A 12,966-nucleotide genomic window follows, 5' to 3' on the forward strand; every position below is an offset into this window, starting at 1 on the left:
CATGGGAGGCTAGAAGAATGCATAACTCGATCGGCTCTGCTACATAGAGGTGAAGTACAGATCACCTCTACGTAGCAGAAATGCAGGGTTGCTTTGAACGCCGACCACAGGGTGGCGCTCAAAGCAATCGGCCATCAACAACCATAGAGGTCTCAAGGAGACCTCTGGTTGTTATGGCGATGCACTGCTGACCCCCGATCATGTGACGGGGGTCAGCAGTGCGAGGAACTCCGGCCGCGCGGCCGGGAGCGCTAGTCAAATGCTGCTGTCAGCGCTTGACGGCGGCATTTAACTAGTTAATGGGCGCGGGCAGATCACGATTCCGCTCACGCTCATTGCGCGCACATGTCAGCTGTACAAAACAGCTGACATGTCGCGGCTTTGAGGTGGGCACACCGCCGAAGCCCACCTCAAAGCAGGGGATCTGCCAGCTGACGTACTATTCCGTCAGCTGGCAGAAAGGGGTTAAAGATACCATTTTGGTGCAGATACGATCTTTTATTGCATTTTAATGCAATGTTGTGGTGACCAAAAAAAAACAAACAATTTTCTTGGCATTTTGCCTTTTTCTCGGTATGCCGTTTAGCGATGAGGTTGATTCTTTTATTATATTGATAGACTGGGCAATCCTGAACGCGGCCTTACCAAATATGTGTATGTTTGAATTTTGTTAATGTTTTATTTTGAATGGGGGGTTGATTTGAACTTTACATTTTTTTATGTTTTAAAAAATTTTTTTTTTTTTTTACTTTTAGCATGCTTTAATAGTCTCCATGGGAGACTAGAAGCTGCCATATCCTGATCGGCTCTGCTACATATACAGGCGATGTTCATATTGCTTGTATGTCGCAGAATTCCTCACTTGCTATGAGTGCTGACCACCAGGCAGCGCTCATAGCATTCCGGCAGTGACAACCATAGAGGTCTGCTGGAGACCTCTAGTTGCCATGCCAACCCATCGACGACCTGGGCAGGATTTCCAGCACGCTTGCTGGAAGAACGTGTTAAATGCCGCTGTCAGAGTTTGATAACAGCATTTAACGGGTTAACAGCTGTGGGAGGATCTTGACTCCTCCTGCGGCTGTTAGCGGCACATGTCAGCCGTTCAAAACAGCTGACATGTGATGGTAAAGATGTGGGTTCACCGATGGAGCCCACATCAAAGGGAGGGTGTCAGACATCGGCGTATTATTACGTCCGATGTCAGAAAGGAGTTAAATAAAAAAGAACCTATACATGTTTGGTATATACAAACACGTAATATCCGGAAGAATCACAATGGCAGGTGAGTTTTAGCATTTAGAGGACATGTTAAAAAAAACAAAAGCAATTGTGGAATTGCTCTTTTTTTGGCAATTTCACAACACTTGGAATTTTTTTTATCCTGGTTTCCAATACACTATATGGTAAAATCAATGTGGTCATTCAAAAGTACAACTAGTCCTGCAAAAATCAAGCCATCACACAGCCAAATTAATAGAAAATTAAACAAGTTATGGCTCTAGGAAGAAGGAGCAGAAAAAGAAAAAAAAGGAAAATCACAAGATTGGGAATGGGTTAAATATATTTCATTATGTTTGCGCAATACTCTTTTCCCTGTGTCCTGTCTCATTAGTACACAACTTCTTTTATGGGCATCTATGGTTTGATATTTTTTTTGCCTGTGTGAATTAGATGGGTTGTTACTGACATCTGGCGAGGATTTCATATCAATAGCACATTTACTTAGAAAATTGGTGATGTGCTCAATACTTATTTTATTATAAGGCCATTTTCTTTTCCATACTTTTTATTGGCTTTTATCAAGAAATCTAAGGAGGGGAAGGGGAAGGAGAGAAGTTAAGGATGGGTGGGGGTGAGAGAGAGGGAAAGGAGAGGACTTTAAAGGAGTAATTAACCAAATTACATAGCAAAAGTATCACCAATACAAAAGATACAACAGGTTATTATGTGGTGACCAGTACATTTCTTTTTATTACCTCAAGGAAACAACTCAGACCATCGAACCCACTTTCTGGCAAACTTATCATAGCAATTATTGACCATAGCAAGTTTGTGTTCGAATGATTTGTGAAGGGAAACTGTCAATTATGTCTTGAATTGAGGGTATATCAGGCTTTTTCCAAAGGAAGGCAATGCTATTTTTTGTTACAAGTAGGATATGGATAATGATGAGTCTGAGAGATGAGTCGATTTGGTCCGTATCTAGTGAGAGGAATGCTAAATGCTAGTTGGGGTGTTAAGGTTAGGTTCTTGGTCAAAATAGAGTTGGTGAAATTTGAGATTTTTGCCCACAGAGGCTTGATTTTTGGACATTGCCAAAAAATATGGAGCATGCTTCCACGCTGACCACAATTTCTCCAGCATTTTGACGAGTGTTCTGGATTTATCAAGAACAATCTTGCTGGGGTAAAATACCAATGCCATTTTCAAACAATTTGGAATCCATCATTCTAAAGTGAGAACATTTGTTGTTAGCTCAGTAAATTCATATGATGGAAAGACCACACAACACTCAAAGAAACTGCAAAAACCCAAGAGCTGTAACTCATACCCTAAAGGCCTCAGTTAGCGTGTTAAATGTTTCTTCAAGACAGTACAATAAAAAAAGGATTGAACCATTATACCATGTTTGGAAGGTCTAGCCGGAGAAACTCTTCTATAGAATTAGACTACAGCAGCAAGTCTAAGGTCTGCAAACTTGCGCCTCTGAGCAAATCGCAAGACGTCTGGAACATTGTCCTTTGAACACATGAGACCAAAGCAGAGATGTTTGACCATAGAACTCTGCATCACGTCTTGTAAAAATCAAACATGGGATATCAGGATTAAAACCTAATGAACCCAAACACACCAGCAAATCTACATCAGAATGACAGAAAAAAAGACTTTTTAATTTCCCAATCTAATCCCAATACATATGCTGTGGTGGGAACTTTAGAAAGCTGTGCGTAAACAAAATGCCCACTACTCACAATAAGCTTAACCTTCGTCCGGCTGAGTAGGTACAATTGTAACTATTCCGTTTTAAAATTGCAATAACTTTTTTTTTCGAAAAGCCGTAGAGGGCTGAAATTTCGTGACATCTCTGCAGCTTTGGTCCAGAATATATTGGCCAAATTTCAATAAAATATATATGAAGGTACAATTGTACCTCTGCAGCCTGTTAACGTTGTAAAATTATGCAGCCTGATGAATGTTAAAGATGTGGTCCGAAACTAACATTTATTTTAATCCTAAATGTCCATTTAATGTCATAATCTAACATTTTTTCTAATATACTTTAATTAAAAAGTCCCTATTTTTCCCTCACTACTCTGCTATTAATTTTTACCTACTTCCTGTTTGATTACTTCATTTGAGAACTCCAGTGCATGCTGGGATCCTCTAACGAGACATCATCAGGGGGCAGAGACTGCGGTCACTGCAGTAGCTTCTGCTTCCACTCAGAATTGAAGCATCATCCGTGATGTCCGTTTCAAGAGCTGGACTTGTCCCTGCTCTACTGAGCATGCATCGGTTGTCGATTCCGGCGAACGCTCAGTGGGATCTTGTAAGTGTGCAATATTATTTTTTACTGCACAGTGACAAGGCACTCCCTCGTTGGATGAGAACTGACGAGCCAGAAAGAGAGTGCACTGGTAAAGAACATTGTAAGGAGATTACCCAAAGAGCAAAGACCATCCCTGCCCCCACAAGTGACTGCTAAAGTAATTGTTTTCAGTGTGGACATTCTAGTTTTTCTCATGACTGGGTGCCACCTGACCTATGGTTTTTATTAAAGGTTTCCCATTAAAAACAAACACTGAACAAAGATGACTAGGAACACGATTTACCTTTTTTGCTAGCAAAAAAAAAAATCAGTTTTCAGAAAGTGGATTTGTATACAAGTTATAAATAGCATTATATCCACAAATTCATACATATAGTAAGTGAACCTGTCAGAAAACTTTTACATGTGGAAGTAGTGGTATGGCTATATAGATGCTTGTTCCTCAATAAAAATAAATAAATAAATAAAAAAAACCAGCCCATGTGCCAGTCATGAGAAAATTAGTGTAGATGTCATAAGCAAATCTAGATGGAAGTGCACTAGGGGCGTTAAAAGCATTAGGAAGAAGCAGCTCTGTCCTAACATGCCCCCAAGTGCATTTCCAGCCTGATTTGCATATGGCCTTTACACAGTATTTCACATAAGATATCTACAAATAATTCCTATTAAGTTACAACACATAAGTTATAAATATAACAGTTATACAGTTATAACACCCTACCTGTGCCCTCCATTCCACTAATTACCCAAGACTAACATCCTCCCAGTCCCGTCTCCCAAGACTTCTCGAGTGCTGCGCCAATTCTCTGGAATGCACTACCCAGAACAATTGGAATAATTCCTAATACCCACAGTTTGAAGCGTGCCCTAAGAACGCACTTCTTTAGACTGGCTCATCATCTCACCTCACTTTTGTAACTATTCCCCTTTGCCCTTTCAAACTTTGCTGTCAAATCTTGTCCCTCGTAGCATTTGTTTAGCCACCCTCCATGAACTTAATAGCCCTCTGTCTGTATTAAACAGATATTAACTGGTAGCCAGTTCATGCGTTATGCAAGTACTCCATTTATTATATCGATGGCTGTACCATGCAATGCAAGCACTAAAAAGTGTGGAAATAATGGTAAAAACCATTATTTCCACACAGATTCTAAGCTTGTGAGAAGTGCCCTCACTCCTCTTGATATCTGTTGAATTATGTGTTACTCTACAATGTCTTCATTGTCTGTACAAGTCCCCTTTGTAATGTGAAGTGCTGAGGAATATGTTGTTGCTAGAAAAATAGGGATTTTTGTGTACTCACTGTAAAATCCTTTTCTCCAAGCTGCTCATTGTGGGACACAGGACCGTGGGTGTATGCTGCTGACACTAAGTAAATACAAAAAGTGTTAGCTCCTCCTCTGCAGTATACACCACCCACTGGCTCCGGATAGAACCAGTTCAGTGACCGAGCAATAAGGCTAGGTTCACATTGCGTTAGGGCAATCCGTTAGGCGCATAGCGCTAGCGAATTGCGCTAACGCAATGTATCTATAGGGATCGCGTTTGCCGATCCCGCTAGTGCAGATCACCGATCTGCGCTAGCGAGGAACGGACCTCGGTCCGTCAGAAAATAACGGCACATCGCTAGTGCATGCCGAAAATTGCATGCGCTGGCGATGTGAAAGGGATAAGATTCACAATGCCGTCAATGGGTGCGCTAACGGACATGTTGCATGGCGTTAATTGCGACAATTTCGCCATGCAACGCAGTACGTTAGCGTTAACCCATTAACGCAATGTGAACCTAGCCTAAGAGATTACCAAAAATTAACTGTAGGGACACTGACGATCGAGGGAAAAAGGACTCTTGTCCCGTTCATCCAAGAGTGTGTGTTGCAGGGGCTGAAGATGGAGTTGGGTGAATGGGATTGCTTCCATTGCAGCTACCATCTTCTCAAGAATCCTCATACCGAAACGAATGGAACAAGGAGATGAATGACAGACCACCCAGACTCCTTGTTGAAGAGCTAGGACCTTGTCCCGAGCGAGAATCACCAACCCTCGGGAAGTGTCCAGAATCATGCCGAAGAAGGAAATCTGCTGAGCCGGAACTGGAGAGGATTTGTTCAGGTTGATTAACCAGCCAAGCCGAGAGAGTATCCAAAGAAATGCAGACACTCCTTGCAGGCTTGGAAAGATGGCCCTTTGATCAGTAGGTCATCTAGATAAGGTAGAACTACTAAGCCCCGAGAGTGTAGAATGGCCATGGCAGCCACGATGACCTTTCTGAATACCATGGGGGCGGTGGTGAGAATGAATGGCAAGCCAGTGAACTGAAAATGTTCTCCGCGAACTACAAAGCGAAGAAATCTTTGGTGAGGAGGAAAAATTGGGATGTGAAGATACGCATCTCGATTGTCGATGAAGGATAGAAACTTCCCGCGTTCCATCAAGGAAATAACGGAATGGGGGGCTCCATCCTGAAATGCCAGACTCTAATGAGTCTGTTTAGAAGCTTTAAGTCCAGGATAGGTGTGACTGAACCTGCCTTCTTTGGTACCATAAACAGGTTTAAATAGAACCCTTGGAACCTTCGTTCTCTGGGACCGGGTAATGACCCCGTCTCGGCGGAGAGACTCGATGGCTTGGAAAAAGGCCCAAGCCCACATACCCGCTCCGGGTGGAAGGGAAGAAAAGAATTGAGTTGGAGGAGGGGAAGAAAATTCTATTTTGTACCCGAAGAACACCAGATCTCTGACCCACTCGTCGTGAACGACTGCAAGCCAGACATGGCAAAAGAGGAGTAGGCGGCTGCCTACCCTGATGGTGTCATCCGGGCAAGGTTGTGAGTCATTTAGTCGAGGATCTGAAGGGTCTGGATCCCCCAGATCTGGACTGCTTGGGGCGACCCTTCCATGAGTGGTTGAGTTTGCGTGAGGACTGAGGACTCTTGTCCCTATGAGCGGGGCGCCCCAAACCGGGAGAACTAGCCGTAGTGGAACACCCGTAATTGCTATGAAAGGACCGAAAACGAGTCTGCAGCTGACGGAGGATAGGACGCCTAACTCTTTGCTGGGTGAGGAATTTACTCTTCCCACCCATAGTGTCCGAAATCAGTTGGTCCAGCTTTTCTCCGAATAAACGACCGCTGAGAAAGGGAAGAGTTGTTAAGGACTTTTTAGATGCAGAGTCCATACGCCAGTTCCTCAGGCATAGTGCCCTTCTAATAGCTACTGCGTTGGAAGCTGTAAGCACAGAGCAATAAGCCGCATCCAGGGAAGCATTTACTAAATAAACACTGGACAATAAATTTGATTAGCCAACTCCGCTACCTCAGAAGGAAGATCACTCTTCTGTACAGCCTTATGCAGGGAATCTGCCCAGTAAGCCACTGCTTTAGCAACCCAGGTCGCTGCAAAGGAGAGAAAAAGTGCTGAGCCAGACGCTTCAAAAATTGAACGAGCGAGGCTGTCAGACAATCTGTGGAATCTTTAATGGAAGATCCATCGGGAAGGGACAGCAGAGTCTTGGATGATAAATGCGATACGGTAGGATCCACTGGAGGAGATTCCGTCCATTGTTTGCGGAGGTCAGGGGAGAAAGGATATCTGGTCTCCAACGATCTCTGACCTGCAAAGCGTTTGTCTGGGTGCTCCCTATGTCGCTAGGGTGATTGGCAAACACACTATGAGGACATTTAGACCTTTTAAAAGACACTGCAGTATCAGAGTGTGACAAAATAGGCTCGTCGTCGACCTGCAGTGACTGCTTGACGGCCTCAATCAGACTATCCACAGTAGCCTGATAACCTGGAGACAAGTCAAGGGGCCCATCCGACTCAGATTCAGAGTCACGTTCACTCTACCCTCCTGGGGAGAGAGAGCGAGATACCGAGCTAACAGACGCCGAAGCACCAGAGGGCCTAGGGGACGAGCTATGTACGCACTTCCTCGATGCCTGTCTGTGCCTTAAGCGAGGACGGCCCCTGCAAGCCGAATGTTCCCTTGATGTAGGGGAATTCTCTGAGACAGACGGATTAGCGGTCGTGGTCCTGGAAAGATCCTGGAGGGACTCAATGACCTTAGTCAAAGAGGCCATAGAGTGCGAAAGTGACAAGGCCCACTCAGGGGGACTGGTGAACGTGGGTTCGGTCGCAGTGAGGGGCTCCTGAGCACATTTGGGATCGCAAGCCTGACAGTGCGGAGCAGTATGCCCACTTGGTAACGCAGCCTGACAGGAGGTGCATGAAGCGAAAAACACTGTTTTAGTGGTCTTTTTAGAGGTTTTAGGTAGAGACATGCTCTATCCTTGTTAACCCCCAAAATACTACAGGAAGCTAATTGAACAGCTGAAAAAACAGCAGAGCACTTGAGGAAAAAATGGGAAGGAAGCCTGAGGGAAGTGTGGCAGAGAACTTACCCAGGACCTGTGCCCCCGAGAGTTCTGTCCCCAAGCGTGCAGCTCCAGACCTGAAGGGTAGAGGAAGCTTGCCATGCTGAGCCTGCTGGGTGGCGAAATATGGCCAGGAGTCAGGTAGCTGGGTGGGACCGCTGGATGACGCACGGAAGGGGTGCGGGATTATCGGCTTGCGGCCTAGCAAGGGCCGAAGCCGGGGGCTAAATTAGAGGTGCCCTGCCGGAAATTACCGCTGGGCCCGCAACGCGCTCAGGAGTCCCCCGGGATGAAAAAACGCCGGAACTCCTCCTGGAGGAAGTGATGGGCAGAGCTAGTACTCTGCACGCAGGTCAGGGCTGCAATAGAGACGGTACAGGAACCCTCAATCCACCATCCAGCTCCCAGCAACACCGCTGTTCCATCTGTGGTGGTACTGTGGGAGCAGCAAGGACGCCATAGGTGGGGAGAGCCTTTGTGCATCCTAATGTTTCGCTCCCCTAGGGTTTCGCAGGGCAGGTTGTCCGGCTGTGGCCTGGCTCAGAAGGGGGTACATGGAGGCAACACGTGTTCCCGTCTGTTGCTGATGCGGGGAGATCGCCGCCCTGAAGGGAACAGTGGCCCCTAAAATAGCTCAGGCCTGGCATCCCACGTTGCAGGAGAGGGTATGGGGAGGCGTCGCCTTGAAAGGGTCCGTCGCCACACTCAGCCTCTTGTGCAAAAAGATTCATAAAAAATATAAAAATAAAAAAGGCATGGTAGCAGACCCAAGTGTGTCTCCTCTGGACACTAAGCATGAACTGGTTCAATCCGGAGCCAGTGGGTGGTGTATAGGAAATAACCCTTTGGGTATGTTCACACGTTCCTGATTTCCATCCTTTTTTTTTCAGGACTGAAACCGCAGCTCTTGGCAGAAAACGCAGGTCCTTTTTTTGTGCGTTTTTTGATGCGTTTTTTTATCCTTTTTTTTATGCAGTTTTCTATGCAGAGTCTGTGTGTTTTCTAGGAAGTTTTTTAGGGTTAAAATGGCTGAAAATACCCTAACCCTAACCCTACCCCTAACCCTATTCTAACCTTAGTGGGGGAAAAAAAAAAAATTCTTAATTTTTTTATTGGCCCTACCTATGGGGGTGACAAAGGGTGTCATTTACTATTTTTTTATTTTGATCACTGAGATAGGTTATATCTCAGTGATCAAAATGCACTTTGGAACGAATCTGCCGGCCGGCAGATTCGGCGGGCGCACTGCGCATGCGCCCGCCATTTTGCAAGATGGCGGCGCCCAGGGAGAAGACGGCCGGACGGACACCGGGAGGCCGGGTAAGTATAAGGGGGGGAGATTAGGGCACGGGGGGGCATCGGAGCACGGGGGGGGAGGGGGGCATCGGAGCACGGGGGGGGAGGGGGGCATCGGAGCACGGGGGGGGAGGGGGGCATCGGAGCACGGGGGGGGAGGGGGGCATCGGAGCACGGGGGGGAGGGGGGCATCGGAGCACGGGGGGGGAGGGGGGCATCGGAGCACGGGGGGGGGGCATCGGAGCACGGGGGGGCATCGGAGCACGGGGGGGCATCGGAGCACGGGGGGGGGCATCGGAGCACGGGGGGGGGCATCGGAGCACGGGGGTCGGGCATCGGAGCATGGGGGGGTGAAATCAGGGCAGCCACACTCCGCCCACGCACTTCCGCCCACGCACTTCCGCCCGCTTCCCTGCACTTCCTGCTGCAGCGGTTCGGCACCACAAACCGCAATAAAACCCGCAGATATATTTTTGATCTGCGGGTTTTACTGCGGGTTTGACCTCACAATGGAGGTCTATGGGTGCAGAACCGCTGCGGCTCCGAAAAAAGAAGTGACATGCTCCTTTTTTCCCGCAGCTATTCAGCGCGGCTTTTTTTTTTAAATTCAGGATCATGCGCACAGCGGTTCCTGTTTTCCATAGGGTACATTGTACTGTACCCTGCATGGAAAACAGCTGCGGAACCGCAGCGGCAAAAACGCTGCGGTTCCGCAGTAAAAAACGCACTGTGTGAACATGGCCTTTTTGTATTTACTGTGTCCCCCAATGTGGCGAAGGAGAAATATAATAATTTTTGCTAACACTACTTCCATATGAAAAAAAAAGGCTGACAGATGTCCATTAGTTTAAATACTGTTTTAAAAGTGCAACAGAAAAAAAAAAATCTTTTGCCACTAAAAATCTGAGCTAATTTGATTCTTAGACAAACCATCTTCCCCAACATAAAAAAGTTTAGAATGTTGAAAGTTCATACATGCCACGAATGCCAATGTCCATATATCGTCACAAAACCACCAGAGCTTGCCTGAATAGATTATAGATTTTTAGAATACAGAGGCCAGCAAACATTTGAGTCACAGATGACAACAGTCCTGATAAGGTGAATGTTTTTATGGCTCTTTTTTCGCAAGCAAAGTCAGGTGGGAATCAAAGGAAGCAGCACTAATATTGTCTAAAGTTCAATGTTCGGACATTCCACTGGATCACTTTTGCATATGAATTCAACTTGTTTATTCTAAAAATGGAACAAACAGAATGTCTGCGTGCACATGTGAACCTAGTTCTTCAAATATCAATAAGTGGTCTCTGTAGCCACCACAGATTTACAAATTTCATAAAATATCAGACCTTGTTGAGTCAACCTCAAAGCTGACATGTTGCCATTCTGGGGATGTAAGGATTACTCTCAGCAGTGGTTCCAAAAGTTTCTGTAGGTAGGTTGCCCCATACACCTAAAGAAAGAACACAAATCTTAAAAATACACTGAAGCTAAGCAAACACCAACACGGCACAATAAGGCTCTGGAAAATGGTGTGACTTGCATCTGTTGATTTATAACATTGTACAATTACTTGTAAGCAGTTACATGTGAATCCTGCATCACAAATTAATTATACAAAACTGATGCTTATGGCAAACAACAGACCTTTCACGATAAAAAAAAACCAAAACACAACAACAGGGTGAAAACATGTTGATCTGTTATTTTAAATGAACTTTTTTCCCCATGAGAATAGAGTGGCAGTGCACATGCTCCACTGCTGCTCTCTTCATTAGCAAAAGGGCTGCCGATCGCTCCACTCAGGTGCTTTTTCCAGCATTCCCGTAGCATAGAAGGCTCTGATGTCAAACTGGCTAATCTACTGCTCCAGCTTGTAAAGGGTTTGAAAGTGCCACGTCAGGGATAAAAATTCCCTTTTCTGTAAAAGACTGTTCAAAACAAATACAATCAGGGCACCCGAGGACTGAGCAAACCGTTCAGTGTTGTCTTCCCACCTACACGTTTTGCATCTATCTCCACTTTTCTCTTGCTCCTATAAAGCCAGAGCTGTCAATCAAGGAAAACAAGTAGGTGGAAAAGTGCACTAAACTTCTTGGACATGCCAAGGGTGCACCGAGAGCCTGTGCTCATCTTCAACAGTCATTTTGTGCTTTCAGACTCCCAGTTAAAACTGAAGAGGAGGCTGTCACTAAGATGTCCAAAAAAAAAACTTCTTAAAACTAAAGCTAAGATCTGATGAATAGGAGACACACACCTTAAAACAAAAGGTCATAATTTTACTAGCCAAGCTGTTTCCTCTGAAGAGTGTCTGCATGGAGTCTGCTAACTCGACTTCCTTAGAAAACATGTTCCAGAGAAGCTGATACAGGAGATGTCTGGAATCAAAGAGCGTCACAAGGACACGTGCAAGCTCATCCTGCATAGAGCAAAGAAAAAATAATTAAGATTTCAAGATTAACAAAATTTTAAAAAAAAGTGCACGAAATATAAATAAAAAAGCAGGAGATGAAAATGAATCATATATATTTAAGATATTGAGGAGCCGTAGCTTATGTGATAACATCCATACTGCGCAACTAAAACAGAAGTCACAGTAAAAGTATTTTCCTAACAAGCATAACAATGAATAACTGAAAATCACAGCTACAGTACACCATCAACTGTGAAGTATAACTAGCGCATAAAGGGTAGCACACGTTGCAGATTTTGCTGCGGATCCGCAGCGTTTCCACAGCTGCAGATCCGCAGCAGTTTCCCATGAGTTTACAGTACAATGTAAACCAATGAGAAACGAAATCCGCAGTGCACATGCTGCAGAAAAAAACACGCGGAAACGCAGTGTTTTATTTTCCGCAGCATGTCAATTCTTTGTGCGGAATCCGCAGCGTTTTTTTTACACCTGCTCCAATAGAAAACCGCAGATGTAAAACCGCAGCGGAATCCGCAATAAATCCGCGGGAAAAAACGCAGTGGTTTTGCACTGCAGATTTATCAAATCCGCAGCGGAAAAATAGGGATTTTTGTGTACTCACCGTAAAATCCTTTTCTCCGAGCCATTCATTGGGGGACACAGACCGTGGGTGTATGCTGCTGCCAATAGGAGGCTGACACTAAGTGATACAAAAAAAGTTAGCTCCTCCCCTGCAGTATACACCCTCCTGCTGGCTCTCAGCTAACCAGTTCGGTGCAAAAGCAGTAGGAGATCAATAACAATATATGAGCGTATAGCATGTCATATTCTAAAAAACAAGCATAAGCTAATAACAGGGTGGGAGCTGTGTCCCCCAATGAATGGCTTGGAGAAAAGGATTTTACGGTGAGTACACAAAAATCCCTATTTCTCCTTCGCCTCATTGGGGGACACAGACCGTGGGACGTCCCAAAGCAGTCCCTGGGTGGGAACAACAATAGATCAGGCCCTGTGTAACCGCTACTTACAAGTGCGCCACCGCGGCCTGCAGAGTCCGCCTGCCCAGACTCACATCTGTGGAAGTGTGGGAATTATAGTGCTTCAAGAATGCATGTGGACTGGACGAATCCGCAAGCTTGCAGGCGTGCCTTGCTGATGCCTGGTGCCTAGAACCTTTGATAGACAGGGAGATAGGCTGACATCTAGCATGGAAGGACTCCTGGATGGTGAAAAGAATTCACCATGCTATCATGGTCGATGAAACGGCTAAACCCTTCCTGAAAATGTCAGGAAGCCTTCCTCTACCGTCAGGAAGACCAAATAAAACGTC

The 12,966-nt window shown here is 45.5% G+C and overlaps 1 protein-coding gene across 7 annotated transcripts in view; it reads right to left on the reverse strand.

The window, feature by feature from the left end:
* NF1 (neurofibromin 1) overlaps positions 1–12,966 on the reverse strand; it is a 399,313-nt gene that overhangs the window by 258,581 nt on the left and 127,766 nt on the right. For all 7 annotated transcript variants that reach the window (XM_069757802.1, XM_069757799.1, XM_069757798.1 and 4 more), the window contains exons 27-28: positions 11,481–11,642; positions 10,573–10,676 (exon numbers count right to left, since the gene is read on the reverse strand). In XM_069757802.1, coding sequence (XP_069613903.1) covers positions 10,573–10,676; positions 11,481–11,642 — 266 coding nt within the window. The remainder of the gene's footprint in view (positions 1–10,572; positions 10,677–11,480; positions 11,643–12,966) is intronic.

The sequence above is a fragment of the Ranitomeya imitator genome, chromosome 3 (assembly GCF_032444005.1).
Source record: "Ranitomeya imitator isolate aRanImi1 chromosome 3, aRanImi1.pri, whole genome shotgun sequence".
Taxonomy (NCBI): domain Eukaryota; kingdom Metazoa; phylum Chordata; class Amphibia; order Anura; family Dendrobatidae; genus Ranitomeya; species Ranitomeya imitator.